A 15,722-nucleotide genomic window follows, 5' to 3' on the forward strand; every position below is an offset into this window, starting at 1 on the left:
TTGAAATGTAAGTAGGATTTTATAGCAAACATTTAGTGACAAAAGGAGAGTAAAAAGAAACATTTAAGGAAAATAGCACTTTTAGGTTTCCAGTGTGAGAGTGTATATTAACCATTTCTCCCGGGGTGGATCTTGCCCTCCCGTCCAGTCTTCATAGGTCTTTGCCACGGGGTCACTGTGACCCAGAAGGAATGCTTCAAAACCACCAAGCAGGGACCCAGATGAGCATCACTTGTGAACACAATGACAGCAGCTATTTAGTCATCCATTGGTATCGGCAGGAGCTTAATAGTGGACAGACAGAACTCCAACGCATCGGCATATCCATACAAGGAAACAGTCCACAGATGGAAAACAAAAACTACAGCATATACAGGCGAGATGTGACCCATGCTTCTTTCAGTATTCCTCCAGATGAGGCTGCAAAACCAGCAAAATATTTCTGTGCTGTTTCTCAGGCACAGTGAGAGCTCCAGGTTTCACAGCTGCACATGAATTTTGCAGCGCTCCAGTCAGCCTCTGTCCGTGCCATAAAGACATACAAGCCAAACTACTGCAATTGTAGAGGATCTGAATCACAGGAATATGGACCACTAAAAACCTTTCTCCATTACTGTAATACTTAAGGGGAAAAAAAGAGAGAAAATCTGGCAAAACCAGATTATAATTCACTCTCATAACTCTCTATGCAACCAGGTAAAATTTTGACTGTTCCAAATGAGAAGTTATAAACAGATGGTAGAATGTTATTTGGAACATGAATACAATAGCAAGAAGTTTAAAGCATTCTTCTGCACTCAGGTACCCTCCAGTTGTCTTTAACTACAAATTTCACTGCTTCCAGTCAAAAAACTGATTGACCAGAATTAGGTCTTTGCCCAATGTATCCGAAGTCGGATAATTTGAGCCTGGCTAATTATGCCTCTAGTGAGAATTTTGGATTGATTTGTTTAATGATCTATCAGTTTGTTTTCTTGGTGAAGAGTAAAGCCAGCATGAATACAGGACGGGAAAGGCTTAAACATTAAATGCAGATGTGCCCCAATATAATAAAGCAACCTAGAACTGTAATCTAATTTAATACTGAAATCTTGCTTAAGAATGGTAATTAGTACTGGAATTTCTCTCGGTAAGCAATGAGATTGCATATGTCACATCATGTGACCATGCTGCTTTCTGATGGCACTTCTGGCCATCCTTGGTTACTGTAATAAAACAAGAACCACATAGATTGTTGAGTGAGCACAACTTTTGACTTCCTGTTGGCTTCCTCTTTGGGGAGACCGTAAAGAGATCTTCTCTAGATTATCTGAGAGGATGGATAGGATCGTTTTAGACAAGTCAGCCTCTAATAATAGACATGGATCACAGACAGTCTTTTGAAACAGAGTGGCAATCATTATTATGATTACTTATCCGGTGCTCTTTCCCCACTAGGGTCCGAAGTCAGCTGGCAGAGCCATGCAAAAGGAGAGGAGGATTGGGGCCAACCTCACATGGGGGTGCAAGATGTTCCAGATGGTAGGAGCAACAGCAGAGAAGGCCCTCCACCTGGACCCCATCAGCCAGAATACTCAGGCTGACAGAACCCATAGCATGCCTCCTCTGCTGGCACAGTTGGCATGGGCCAATACCAGTGAAGTGAAACAATCCCTTAAGTAACCTGGATCCATGCCATGATCATGCCATGACATCTTGAATTGCACCCAGAAGCAGACTGGTACTCAATGCAGCTCGCAGAGCAGTGGTGTTACTGGAGCCATTCTAGCCCACCCCCCCAACTGTGCCGCAGTCTGCACCAGCTATAGCTTCCAAATGCTCTTCAAGGGTAGCCCCATGTAGAGCGCATAATCCAAACATGAGATGACCAGGGAATGAACGACTGAGTGCAGGGAATCCTGATCCAGGAAAGGCCACAACTGGCGCACAACATGAAGTTGTGCAAAGGTTCTCCTAGTCGCGACTTCCACTTGCCCCTTGAGTAGGACTCATGAGTTCAGAAGAACCCCTAAGTTATGGATCAGATCTTTCTGGGGCAGTGCCACCCCATCAAAGATGACAAGTCCTTGATCCCAGAGCCCCATGTACCCAAAGCCATTCGGTCTTGCCAGTGTTCAGTTGAAGACTGTTGTCCCCCATCCAGGCCCCTACAGCCTCCAGGCACTGTGAGAGGGTGGCCACAGCATCGCCTCGATCCCCAAGAGTGAAAATATAGAGTTGGGTGTCATCAGCATACTGTATATGCCACAACACATGATGACAGATGACAGATAATAATAAAATTTAAATAATAAATAAATAATAATCTCGCCCAGTGGTTTCATATAAATGTTGAAAAGGAGTGGAGAGAGTACTGAGCCCTGTGGCACACCAAAGAATAGTGACCGAGGGCTGGACTTTTCATTCCCTCAATTAATTGGAGCATCATCATCATCATCATCCGTCATCAAATCTTTTTCAGTTCCTAGCAGTTCCATCTAAGGAGTGATTCTTACTAATTCTTCATAGCTTGTCTCATCATTTTGCTATCTTTGAATGTGATCGTTGAAAGGGATTAAAATTCATCTTGTTTAAAGACCAAGGCCTTTCCCCTCCACAAAAGAAAGATACCAATCACCGGGCTTCCTATTGCAGAACTTAGTTTTTTATTTTTGCATATGCAATCTCTCTCTTCTCAATCTGTAAAATGTCACCTACGGATGTGAAAAAGGGAGATTTCCAGACAGGAAGTGCAGATCAGTTGGAATTGATGGTTTCTTGAATCCAGGAAATGTAGTTGCAAACTTTAGTGTAGACACCAGGGAAGTCTTTCAGAGCACATCCTATGCCCCAAGAGACAATTCCTTGGAGTTCACCATTACAGACAACCGGACCACCAGAGTCACTCTGAAATGGAAATGATGAACATGTTTTCAGTAAGCAGGATAGCAAGTCAGCAAAGATAACTTGCATTATCTATAATTTGCATGCTCTAGTGGATGGAGGAATGGAACATACTGCAGATAATGAAAGATCTTCTAGGTGAAATTACTTTAATACCAGTATATATAATAATACCACCTATATTAGGTGACATAATTGTTACCAGGATCGGATGAAAATCTTAGAAATGCTACTTCTTTCTGATAAGGGCTTCCTAAAAGAGAGGGCAGATTCAATGTACGGTTCATAACATAATAAAAACTGGAGGTCAAGCGATTGATGTTGTTTCTTTGTTCATTAGAAGCAGGCAAAGACCACAGAGGTTGCAGAAACAACTCCTGAGTGTAAGGATCTCTCCCCAACTACCACCTTGCTAACATCAGCTAGCTATGAATTTAATTCATACAGTAGGAGATTTTTGAGCACCATCTGAAATATACGCTAATAGTGGAGGAAAGATTTACCTGACAAGAGTCTTTTCCACCTTCCAGGTATCCTGCACAAAACATATTGTCGGTGATTTGATCTCGATAAGCCTCAATGCACTCAGTCTGAGAAAGTACAGGGACATCCACGCACTGTAGGAGGTCTGGATAGTGCACTGTGGGAAAGATTAAAGAGGCTGTGTTCATTTTCAGAAGTAAATATTAGACATGCACTAGGAATTTTCTACAGAGCAAGAATAGAAAAGAAGAATCTCTATAAACCTCTGTAATATAGTTGCCCTAAAGATGCCAATCATTCTTTCTTTCACAGGAAAAAATGTTCCAGTTGCCCAAATTTTGGACTTAAGGCAAGTGCTGAGTTTCTAATTGGAATACAGGTAGATCTCGTCTTACGGCCACAACTGAGGTGAAAATTTCTGTTGCTAAGCCTGACAGTTGTTAAGTAAATTTTGCCTCATTTTACAACTTGTCTCACCACAGTTGATAAGTGAATCATTGCAATTATTAAGTTAGCAACACTAACTAACTAGCCCCTCTGCTGTTTAATCTCTCTATAAATCCACTTGTGGCCCAGTTAAACCAATTAGAGCACCATCTCCTAAACTAGCTAATAGACATATTGTGTTTCATATTGCAGATGAGAGATCACTTTAATCACAAACACAAATTGGACTTAAATGAGCCTTGAATGCTCTGGTTAGTTACTGCATTGAATAGGCCTTTAAAATCAATGATAGAATAACTAAGATTATGATCTTTGCAAAAAGACTTAAATTACATGCCTGGAAGATAAATGGCCCAAATTTCAAGCAAGTCATATCCTTAAAATATCTGGTTACCCATAACTCTACTAAATGCAGTGGACTTCTAAACCATGTCATCCAGAATATCCCCACCCCACCCCAAAAAACCAAGCGGTAGCAATTCAATCTTTTTATTTTCCCAGGGGACCACAGTATTTTCCAGCAGCACTGAAGTTATATTCAGCTAAGGCTCACACACAATTCCATTTGGTGCTTAGCTAGGACCTTACTCCTCTTTTACTTCTCTGGAAAGGGTGCAATCCAAATTCCTAAAAGCCATATTTCAGGTTGTACACTGTGTCCCAAATGTAGTATTATGGAGGGAGGCAGGAGTAACCAAAATTGAAAAAAGCGTATGGATTTACATTTTTGCACATTGGCTAAAATAATTCTTTTTCCCTACAGGTTTGCGTTCTCTTCTTGTAGAAGACAGTTTCATATTGGTATAGTTCAGGACCATCTCAAAAAACTCCAATATCTCGGTTTCTCCAGGAAAGAGTTTCTAATGATGGGGTATGAGCGTGCACTTAGAGGAGGTTAAACAATGTACAGTGGTACCTTGGTATTCAACTGCTTTGAAACTCATCGAATTTGATACTCAATGCATATTGAGGTGAAAATTGTGTCCCAGTGCTCATCGTTTGTTTGGTACTCAATGCACAAGCTAGAACTTGTCTATATTGTGTGCCTTCTTACTCACTATATTATTCGTTTTGGGAAACATTTGTTTGATACCCATTATTGTTGACACTCATCGGTACCAACTTCCGGGTACTCCCGGAACCAAATAACGCTGAGTACCGAGTTACTACTGTATTAACGATGTGGAAATCCAACAAGGTTAGGCTACTCTTCCCAAGAATGTTTATCTGAGCAGTCATACTTTCCCTTTAAAGCTGTCAGATATTTATATCAATTAACCATTCCAAAAATGTGAAGAGTATTAATCTTAGCATGCTGCAACACATTTTGCACAGCAGTTGTGGAAGGCCTTTACAAAAAAATATATGATATGAGCTGAAAAATACCTATGGACAAGGGGCTACTGAAACTATAGCTTATGTCCTGCTATACTGCATCTCCTATAAGAACGCACAGACTCAATTTATAACAATTCACGAATAAAATATCTGGGAAATACTGGTCGTATACCTGCAACTACTGTTATAAGATTGATATGAAGTAGTTTCTTTGAATGTGACCAAATTCTGTTATGCTGTATGTAAAATTAAGCAAACTTAACTATCCATGGTTAATCCACCGCCAATTGTAATATATTATTCTGCCATTTTTATTTTTTACTATTATTGTTGTTTTAATGCTTTTATTTGCTGATCTGTGACTGTAATAAAGATTGATTCATTGATTAGTAACAGACTTTTTAAGTGCATCTGGTTTCCCCATTAGCTTGTCGGAAGATTGCAAAAGGTGATCACATGACCCCAGGACACCGCAACCATCATACAAACATGAAAATTGCTAAGCATCCAAATTTTGAACACATAAAACCGGGGATGCTGCTGTGGTTGAAAGGGTGAAAAAGTGACAAGTCACTTTTTTCAATGTTGTAATTTTGAAGGATCACTAAAGAGATGGTTGTAAGGTGAAGATTACCTATATATTGTTTACTTGACATAGTGATATTTATAACGGACTTTGGAGGGAAATGAATGCCAAAAATAAATTTCTACTCACCGCCACTGCTGAGGGTGTTGCCCCAGCCAGAGACTAAACATATTTCTCCGGTGGATGGACAGCTGCTTGGTAGACGGATTGCTGAAACACGGGAATTGAGACTGGCTGGTTTGGATAGTTTGATGAGCATGATGTCATTGTCCAAAGCTCGGGGGTTGTATTTGGGATGGAGAATGATTTTGGCTGCATCGATGTGCTGCTCGGAACCATCATATTTGGTCAAACTGTGTTCCCCAAGTCTCACTTGGATTCGGCTGAATCAAAAGAAGAAACAGAGATTTTGGTCATATCTATTTACATCTAACTACCTTTAACTCACAGTAAGTCAAAAGCCAGACCCACTAATATTGCCGCTCAGAAGGGCATCCTGTTGCCCAGAATGGCTGAATCTTGAAAAAGATGGACACAATTGTATGTTGACTTCCAGTATTGGGCAGGCAATGAACACTTCTACCAATACGTGTGCATATTTATCTACAAATAAAAGCATGTATGTGTATCCTTTATTCGATTTACTAATACAAGTAAATATATCAGTGCAATGGTGATGTTCCAAATAAAATAAGAACACATTGTTACTTACGACCTACTGCAGTGAGCAGCGGAAACAATCCATTGGTTGTTTATGATGGAGCCACCACAGGTATGTTTCCCGACATTCAAGGAGACCTGATAGGGGACGGAATGTTTTTGGCAGGTGTAGCCACCCACAATCTTATCATCATCGTCATCATCGATGGGGAAGGCAACTGGATAATGAAAATATATAGAGAAGATTTCATAGTGGGTGAAACAGGAACCAAATATTCACCATTTTTTTGCAGTAGGGATTCATGAAATCTTTGGTGAACTTTGAGGGGTGCCCATTACGAGATCTTCATCTCATTCATATAAGCCACAGGATGGCCAGTCAGCCAGTTTTATACGAGTGACTGATAGATATTGCATGCATGCATAACTCAGAATGCTATTCCTTGCCTGGGTAAGCAACAGTGTGAAATATGAAGAAAACAGTCGGAAGTTATATGAGGAGGAAGGAAGAGAGGGCAGAAGAGAGGAAGGAGAGAAGAATGTAGGAAATAATACAAAAAAAAAAAATCTATCCAACTGTAGATACATTTACATTCACCCTACCTCTCTTAACTATTGAAACATCTTAATGTCCACCATATTTCTGCACCAGTTTGCCAATGTGTTTTTTGTCTTCAAACTTTCCATTTTTCAGATTTCATAAACTTTGCCCAACCGTAAGTCTCTCCATCTTTCTTTTCTGCTCAACCTTCTCACCCCTCCTTCATATATTTGCTTGCAGATTGATCCTCATTTATAAAGGGATTCATAATTTTTTGGGTATAGTTTCAAGCAGTGGTGGGATTCTGCCGGTTCTAGGGGGTTCGGCCGAACCCTTTGTTAAATTGCTGGCTCGCCCCCCCTTGCCCCGCCCCTCCTCACTACTATTTATTGCCAATAAATGGGGTGAGCGAGCCAGCAATTTAACAAATGGTTCAGTGTTTTTTTGTAATTTTATTGGCCCGCGGAGCTTCAGCATAGGCTAATTAGCCCTTGCTTAGATCGGCTCCCGAGTCTCAGCTGATTTGTCTCAGCTGTTTTGCTCAGGGCTCTGCTGCTTGCTGGAGCAATTTTTTTCCCCCTAGCTATCCTGAAAAACAAAACTGAAACTGCTTTGCTGTTGCTGCAAGGTTGGATAATTAGGCAGGCAGATTTCTTTTCTTTTTCCTCACCAAAAAAGGTAGGTGCAAACAATGGGAAATTTAGGGAAAAAGAGGAGAGTTCAAGATTTTAAAACAGAAAAGAAAAAAAGCTCTATTTAACTAGGGAATTGTAATAATTGAGATACTATTAATTGTATATTTCTGAAAGCAGAAATGGTTAAGTTGTGGTTTGGAGGAATATATGGGGGAAATTATGTGGTTTATTATTATTGGTAAATATAATTAATTGATTTGTAAGAAATTGGATTGCATGGAAATAATTGGAATATTCATGTTCATATTGATTAATATACAAAAAAGGTAGTTATATAACTAATTGATTTATATTAAAATGTTGAATTTATATTAAACAACTAATATTACATAATTAACCAATGTGAGGATGGATATAAAAATAGATGACAATGGGAAGGGGTATAATATAGAATAGAAGGGAAAAATTGAATTTGATTAAGATTAACTCTGTTCAAAGAAAATACATTGTTTGTATGTGTGTTTCTAATTATTGTTATTTATTCATATTTGTTCTCTTTTATTCTTTAAAGTTTAACAATTCATTCTTTTATCTTAATATCTTTATATTTGTTTGGGGTTGGCTTTCTTCCCTTTCATCTTTTTTATTGTACAGCAACCTTTTTCCTCAAACCTACCACCTCTGTCTTTTCTTTCCTTCTTACTTTCTCTTCCTCCCCCTCTTCTTCTCCTCCCTACTTCCTCTTCCTTTCTCCTTCTCCTCTCTTCCTCCCTCTCTCCTACTCTAATTTCCCTTCCCTTCCTTCATCCCTCTCTATTGCTGTATCCTTTTGTGCATATGGACTACTCAGAGGGCTGAAAAAGTTATTTTTGACTGGTCCTCGCACTTTTGACCAGTCCTCGAACTTACGACTGTCCTCACATTTTACGTTTTTGCCCTATCTTGTCACCATGGTGAAGAGAAGCAGTTGTGAAATGAGTGACATGGTTGTTAAGAAAGCTGCACGGGCATAAATGATGACCAGTCATAAGTGTGAAGACCGGTCAAAAGTGCAAGGACCTGTCAGAAATCACTTTTTTCAGCCCTCTGGGTAGTCCTTTTGTGCATATGGACTACTCAGAGGGCTGAAAAAGTTATTTTTGACTGGTCCTCGCACTTTTGACCAGTCCTCGAACTTACGACTGTCGTCACATTTTACGTTTTTGCCCTATCTTGTCACCATGTTGAAGAGAAGCAGTTGTGAAATGAGTGACATGGTTGTTAAGAAAGCTGCACGGGCATAAATGTGAGGATGGTCATAAGTGTGAGGACCGGTCAAAAGTGCGAGGCCCAGTCAGAAATGACTTTTTTTCAGCCCTCTGAGTAGTCCCTATGCACATAGCCACGCCCACCTGGTCACATGACCAGCTAGCCACGCCTACACAGTCACATGACCAGCTAGCCATGCCTACACAGTCACGTGACCAGCTAGCCACGCCCACCCAGTCACATGATTGCCAAGCCACACCCCCAACTAAGCCACGCCCACAGAACCTGTTGTTAAAATAATTGAATCCCACCACTGGTTTCAAGGGTGCATATAATAGGATCTTCATCCCATTCAGGCAAGCGATGGAGGCCAGTCAGGTAGTAGGAAGTCATATGAGCAAGGAGGGAGGGTGAAAGGGAAGGAGAGAGGATTTCCTTCCCAGGATTGTACAATTGGGTGATCTGCAACCCTGGGTGGGTCTGATTTCATGAGTCATAGACTACCCCTTCTACATTCTGTAACATCTTTTTGCCTTCACGTTCAACGTACTGCAAGCCCTCAATCAAAGATCCTTTGAATAGCTTCTTTCTTTTATGGAACCATTTGTATCCTGCAAGAACATGGAATTGGTAAAGATTTGAGTTTCAAGTTATGGATAATCTTTACGAATATTTGAGAGATTGAGCCTAGGGTTTGTCTCTTGTCATTGCTCCAAAAAAGTGCTTGCTTGTTCTCAGCTGTTCCTGTCTGCAACACTTTTTTTCACTTGGAGTTATTACTGGGAATAAGTTCCATTAGCCCACACACTGCGTAGAATAGTTTAGCAGCTTCCTTTAAAACACCCACTTTCCTTGGCTATTTCATCCATAAAGACACCTGGTTCAAAATTAATGATATTTGTCTAATACATTAATTCAGTGTTTCTGAACTTTGACATATTTTTGACATATGAACCTTAACCTCTACAATTCCCTGGAAAAAATACAGTAGATTAATTTTGATGGCTTTGGAGTCCCACCTTTACAAGTTCAGTCATAATAAGTTCTTAGGTTCACTAGTTTGCTGTTCAAATTCTACTTGAAAATCTACAGAGGTCTCTTTCCAATCTCAAGATGAGACTTCTCAGCACTTGTTCTGAGGAAATGATTGACTTACCAGCTGCTCCCAAGAATGCTACCAGCCAAATGAACTTCATGTTGTCTTCTTTCGTCAAGACCAGAGGAGCTGCTGCACATATTTATATTGTGAGACCGCTATTACCTTTGCTCCAAGGACTCAATCGAAAGCAAAAATACGCAATGGAAAATACAAACTTTGTTACTTGGAATTCAATCAAGAACAGGTGGAGAGGAAAGATGGAATTCACATGAGTTTTCCTCATACCTGATCCATCTAACCATTTAATACTGACATTCTTAGAGCAATACTGCGGATACTGAATTTATCATACTAAAGGTTAAATATTTTATCCTTGCAGGTAAGTAAATACTATTTCTACGAAGTGGAAAATTTCTGGCAATGTTATCATTATCATTTGAAAGGTTCCTGGGTCTTGTTGGATGATACTGCTTAATCGATGGGGACCACAATGTGGGTGAAAAAGTATATTGAACATGGTCATAAAATTTCAGTTAAGAAGAGAAACTGGGAATGTTTCTCTCAGCCGAGTCCATAAAACTGATATTAACCTAACAGCTGGATTTTGGTCATATCTCTGCTTAAATGAGCTTTCATTTTATAAATGAAAACTCAATTACACTGGAACATTTGTGTTTAATTCATAATCATAATGATAAGTTTAGTTGTCAAGCATATATAAGATAACAGGTAAAAGTATAAACGTAATTTGAATTCATGAAAGGAGTAAGTAAAAAGGAATATTAGGACAGGGATGGTAGGCATGCTAGTGCACTTATGCACGCCCCTTACAGACCTCTTAGGAATGGGGTGAGGTCAACAGTAGACAGTTTAAGGTTAAAGTTTTGGGGATTTGTAAAGAAATTACAGAGTCAGGTAGTGCATTCCAGGCATTGACCACTCTGTTAGTGAAGTCATATTTTCTGCAATCGAGTTTGGAGTGGTTTACCTTGAGTTTGTATCTATTATTTGCTCATGTATTGTTATGGTTGAAGCTGAAGTAGTCATTGACAGGAAGGACATTGTAGCGGATAATTTTATATACTATGCTTAGGTCAGACTGAAGTCAGCGTAATTCTAAATTGTCTAAGCCCAAAATTTGGAGTCTGGTGGCATAAGGTATTTTATTACGGTTAGGGGAATGGAGGACTCTTCTCGTAAAATATCTCTGGACTCTCTCAATTGTATTTATGTCCGATATGCAGTGCGGGTTCCAGACAGATGAGCTGTATTCAAGAATTGGTCTAGCAAATGTTTTGTATGCTCTAGTTAGTAGTACAACATTACCAGAGAAGAAGCTACGCAAGATTAGGTCAACAACTCTTAATGTCTTTTTATCAATGTTGTTACAGTGGGCTCTGGCACTTAGATGTTTAGAAATGAGTACTCCAAGGTTCTTGACAGAGTGAGGGTCATCTACAAGGTCATGCCCATCTAATTTGTATTTTATGTTTTGATTTTTTTTGCCAAAGTGCAAGACCGAGCATTTGTTGGTTGAGATTTGAAGTTGCCACTTGATAGACCAATCTGACACATAGTCAAGTTCTTTTTGAAGGGTAGTTGCATTGTCGGTGGTGTCGAATAGTTCAACATCATCAGTGAAGAGAACACAGCTGCTTTTAATATGATTACAAAGGTCATTTATGTAAAGTATGAAGAGGTTGGACCTAAAACACTGCCTTGGGGAATACCGATATTAACATGTACCGGATTTGATAGAGCACTTCCTATTTTGCCCATTTGTTGTCTGTTTGACAGGAAGGCAGCTATCCATTCATTGTGGAATCAGCTTTCCTGTGTATTACATATAATACAAAAGAGAAAAAAAAATACATCTCAAATTTAAAGTTTGTCTTTTTAGTTCTCCTGATTGCTAGAAATGGTATGATGCTATCATCCAAGACTTTTCTATAAGGAAACAACGATCTTTGAATCTTCAAAATCCATTCTCAAAATAAATAATGAAGAGCAGCTGTGCACCGAAGAGACAGCCTTACCCAGAATGTACTTTGCAGTGTCTGAAAACTGAGATTGTACAAGAAAGAAAATGGAGAATTGGAAAAAAAAGTTATTGATTTCATTGCTAATAATGCCTGTCATAATCTGCCATTAACATTGTTAGTGAGTCAGCTCCGTAACTGGAAGAGAGATGAGTTCCTCTGGCATTGCAGGTCCCCACCTTCACTTCCTGCTTGGTTAGAGAGGCTTAGAAGCTCTTCCTGCCACCAAAGAGGTGCTCCCAAGAGCTTCTTCTGGGCCAGAATTCAAGGGCAGATGTCAAGCAGGTAGGGATTATTGTTCTCAATTGGATAGATAAATTCTGCCATTCCCACAATTTAAAAAAAAAAATAAAACACAGAAAAATGGTGTTAGGAAAAAAGGAGAAAGAAGGGAAACTTTGCAGCAGGAAAAAGCTGAGGAAACAAACTGATCAAGAAGCGAGGATTAGGAGGTTTGTTTGAATGAGTTGAGAAGTGCTAGAGTAGAAGTGATCCAGCTTTTGATGTCTGATTATGGTCCTCTGTCTTAAATATGTTTAATATAGAATTATAAATTTTACTTGATATATTTAACTGGGTTATTGATTTTAATTTTGTATTGTATTGTGATTTGTATTGAAGTTGTCATTTTGTAAGCCGCCTTGAGACCCTAGGGAGAAAGGCGGCATATAAATCGCAATAAATAAATAAATAAATAAATAAATATTATACCTTAATAATTTATTCTTATAATGATTTCACTACTGTTGTCTTTTAGTATATTGTTTTTGAGTTTATTTTGGTCCTTTAGTTTATTTTCAGCTGAGTTGAGCATTGTCTTTAGATGGAGTTTGGTCCATCCTCTTGCTGCTGTTGAGGGGGTTGACTTAATTTGGCAAAGCGAAAACAAAGTTCTACTGAAAAGACATAATGCTCATATCTTGGTGTGGTAGCTTTCCTGCACTCCCCTTCCTGAATGTGAAATTTCAAAGCCTTTTTTGGTTGAAATGTAAGTAGGATTTTATAGCAAACATTTAGTGACACAAGGAGATTAATAAGAAACGTTTAAGGAAAATAGCACTTTTAGGTTTCCAGTGTGACAGTGTCCATTGGTATCGGCAGGAGCTTAATAGTGGACAGACAGAACTACAGTTCATCGGCTTATCCATACAAGGAAACAGTCCACAGATGGAAAACAAAAACTACAGCATATACAGATGAGAGGTGACCCATGCTTAAGGTGACCAGACGTCCCGCTTTTGGCGGGACAGTCCCGCTTTTGAGCAATTTGTCCTGCGTCCCGCGGCGTTTCAAAAAAGTCCCGATTTTTCTTGAGCCCCAGCTGATGGCTAGAAGAAAAAAAAACTGTTTAAACTCTTGCCCGGGGCTTCAAAGGGCCACCCTACAGGCAATCAGTGTAAAGCAGTTTTTTTTTCCCCTAGCTAAGCTTCAGAAACGAAACCGAAACCAGGGTGTTTGGTGCAGCGTGACAAAATGAGGCAGAGAGAGATTTATTTTTATTTTTATTTTTCCTCCCCAAAAAAGGTAGGTGAAAAACTGCAAACAATGGGAAATTTAGGAGGAGAGTTCAAGATTTTAAAACACAAAGGAAAAAAAGCTGTATTTAACTAGGGAATTGTAATAATTGAGATACTATTAATTGTATATTGTGTTGAAAGCAGAAATGGTTAAGTTGTGGTTCGGAGGAATATATGGGAGAAATTATTTGGTTTATTATTATTGGTAAATATAATTAATTGATTTGTAAGAAATTGGATTGCATGGAAATAATTGGAATATTCATGTTCATATTGATTAATATACAAAAAAGATAGTTTTATAACTAATTGATTTATATTAAAATGTTGAATTTGTATTAAACAACTGTATTACATAATTACATAATTAAACAATGTGAGGATGGATATAAAAATAGATGACAATGGGAAGGGGTATAATATAGAATAGAAGGGAAAAATTGAATTTGATTAAGATTAGAGATGAGGATGAAGGGTAATATTGGTTTTTTTAAAAAATAGATGAGGAATAAATATGGCAAAAAGGAAATATAGAAATTGTAAATTTAATTGAAATGACTAAACGCTGTTTAAATTTGTGAACCAGCCAAATATTCTGTTCAAAGAAAATACATTGTATGTTTGTATGTGTGTTTCTAATTATTGCTATTTATTCATATTTGTTCTCTTTTATTCTTTAAAGTTTAACAATTCATTCTTTATCTTAATATCTTTATATTTGCTTGGGGTTGGCTTTCTTCCCTTTCATCTTTTTTATTGTACAGCAATCTTTCTCCTCAAACCTACCACCTCTCTTTTCTTTCCTTCTTACTTTCTCTTCCCCCCACCCTCTTTTTCTCCTCCCTACTTCCTCTTTCTTTCTCCTTCTCCTCCTCTCTTCCTCCCTCTCTTACCCTCACTCCTACTCTAATTTCCATTCCTTCATCCCTCTCTATTGATGTAATCCTTTAATGCATATGGACTACTCAGAGGGCTGAAAAAGTTATTTTTGACTGGTCCTCACACTTTTGACCAGTCCTCGAACTTATGACTGTCCTCACATTTTACATTTTTGCCCTATCTTGTCATCATGGTGAAGAGAAGCAGTTGTGAAATGAGTGACATGGTTGTTAAGAATGCTGCATGGTCATAAATGTGAGGATGGTCATAAGTGTGAGGACCAGTCAAAAATGCGAGGACCTGTCAGAAATGACTTTTTTCAGCCCTCTGGTTAGTCCTTTTGTGCATATGGACTACTCAGAGGGCTGAAAAAGTTATTTTTGACTGGTCCTCACACTTTTGACCAGTCCTCGAACTTACGACTGTCCTCACATTTTACATTTTTGCCCTATCTTGTCACCATGTTGAAGAGAAGCAGTTGTGAAATGAGTGACATGGTTGTTAAGAATGCTGCACGGGCATAAATGTGAGGATGGTCATAAGTGTGAGGACCAGTCAAAAGTGCGAGGACCTGTCAGAAATGACTTTTTTCAGCCCTCTGGTTAGTCCTTTTGTGCATATGGACTACTCAGAGGGCTGAAAAAGTTATTTTTGACTGGTCCTCACACTTTTGACCAGTCCTCGAACTTACGACTGTCCCCACATTTTACATTTTTGCCCTATCTTGTCACCTTGTTGAAGAGAAGCAGTTGTGAAATGAGTGACATGGTTGTTAAGAATGCTGCACGGGCATAAATGTGAGGATGGTCATAAGTGTGAGGACCAGTCAAAAGTGTGAGGACCTGTCAGAAATGACTTTTCAGCCCTCTGAGTAGTCCCTATACACATAGCCATGGCCACCCGGTCACATGACCAGGTAGCCACGCCCACCCAGTCACATGGCCTCCAAGCCACGCCCACACAATAAGCCACGCCCACAATGGTGTCCTTCTTACCAATGTTAAAATCTGTTCACCTTACCCTATAGACATAGCCATGGCCACCCGGTCACATGACCAGCTAGCCACTCCCACCCAGTCACATGACCAGCTAGCCACGCCCACAAAATAAGCCACGCCCACAATGTCCCTCTTTACCAATGTTAAAATCTGGTCACCTTACCCATGCTTCTCTCAGTATTCTCCAGATGAGGCTGCAAAACCAGCAAAATATTTCTGTGCTGTTTCTCAGGCACTGTGCTGTTTCTCAGTGAGAGCTCCAGGTTTCACAGCTGCACATGAACTTTGCAGAGCTCCAGTCAGCTTCTGTCTGTGCCATGAAGACATACAAACCAAACTACTGCAATTGTAGAGGATCTGAATCACAGG

The 15,722-nt window shown here is 39.3% G+C and overlaps 1 protein-coding gene across 2 annotated transcripts; it reads right to left on the reverse strand.

Annotated features, from left to right (window-relative positions):
- Positions 1-232: 232 nt before the first annotated feature.
- Positions 233-15,690, reverse strand: LOC148115217 (cationic trypsin-3-like). 2 transcript variants are annotated; one of them, XM_087886454.1, is made up of 6 exons: positions 15,517-15,674; positions 9,978-10,049; positions 6,450-6,615; positions 5,867-6,120; positions 3,387-3,523; positions 2,637-2,886 (listed from the first exon to the last, which is right to left on the reverse strand). In XM_087886454.1, exons 1-6 carry the CDS (start codon positions 15,518-15,520, stop codon positions 2,737-2,739), a joined length of 783 nt encoding a protein of 260 aa, XP_087742580.1. In that variant the 5' UTR covers positions 15,521-15,674; the 3' UTR covers positions 2,637-2,736. The 2 variants fall into 2 exon arrangements, with proteins under 2 accessions (XP_087742581.1, XP_087742580.1); XM_087886455.1 differs by lacking the exon at positions 9,978-10,049 and having other exon boundaries at positions 233-2,886; positions 15,517-15,690.
- Positions 15,691-15,722: the final 32 nt, after the last annotated feature.

The sequence above is a fragment of the Pantherophis guttatus genome, chromosome 2, assembly GCF_059756535.1.
Source record: "Pantherophis guttatus breed Tessera chromosome 2, ASM5975653v1, whole genome shotgun sequence".
Taxonomy (NCBI): Eukaryota; Metazoa; Chordata; class Lepidosauria; order Squamata; family Colubridae; genus Pantherophis; species Pantherophis guttatus.

What these genes read in the sequence shown, in the direction of transcription:
- LOC148115217 (XM_087886454.1), bottom strand. An exon ending in GCTGCTCACTGCAGTAGGTC is followed by an intron (nt 6,121 to 6,449) that starts GTAAGTAACAAT and finishes CTTTTGATTCAG; the next exon opens with CCGAATCCAAGTGAGACTTG. An exon ending in GTGGAAAAGACTCTTGTCAG is followed by an intron (nt 2,887 to 3,386) that starts GTAAATCTTTCC and finishes TTTCCATTTCAG; the next exon opens with AGTGACTCTGGTGGTCCGGT.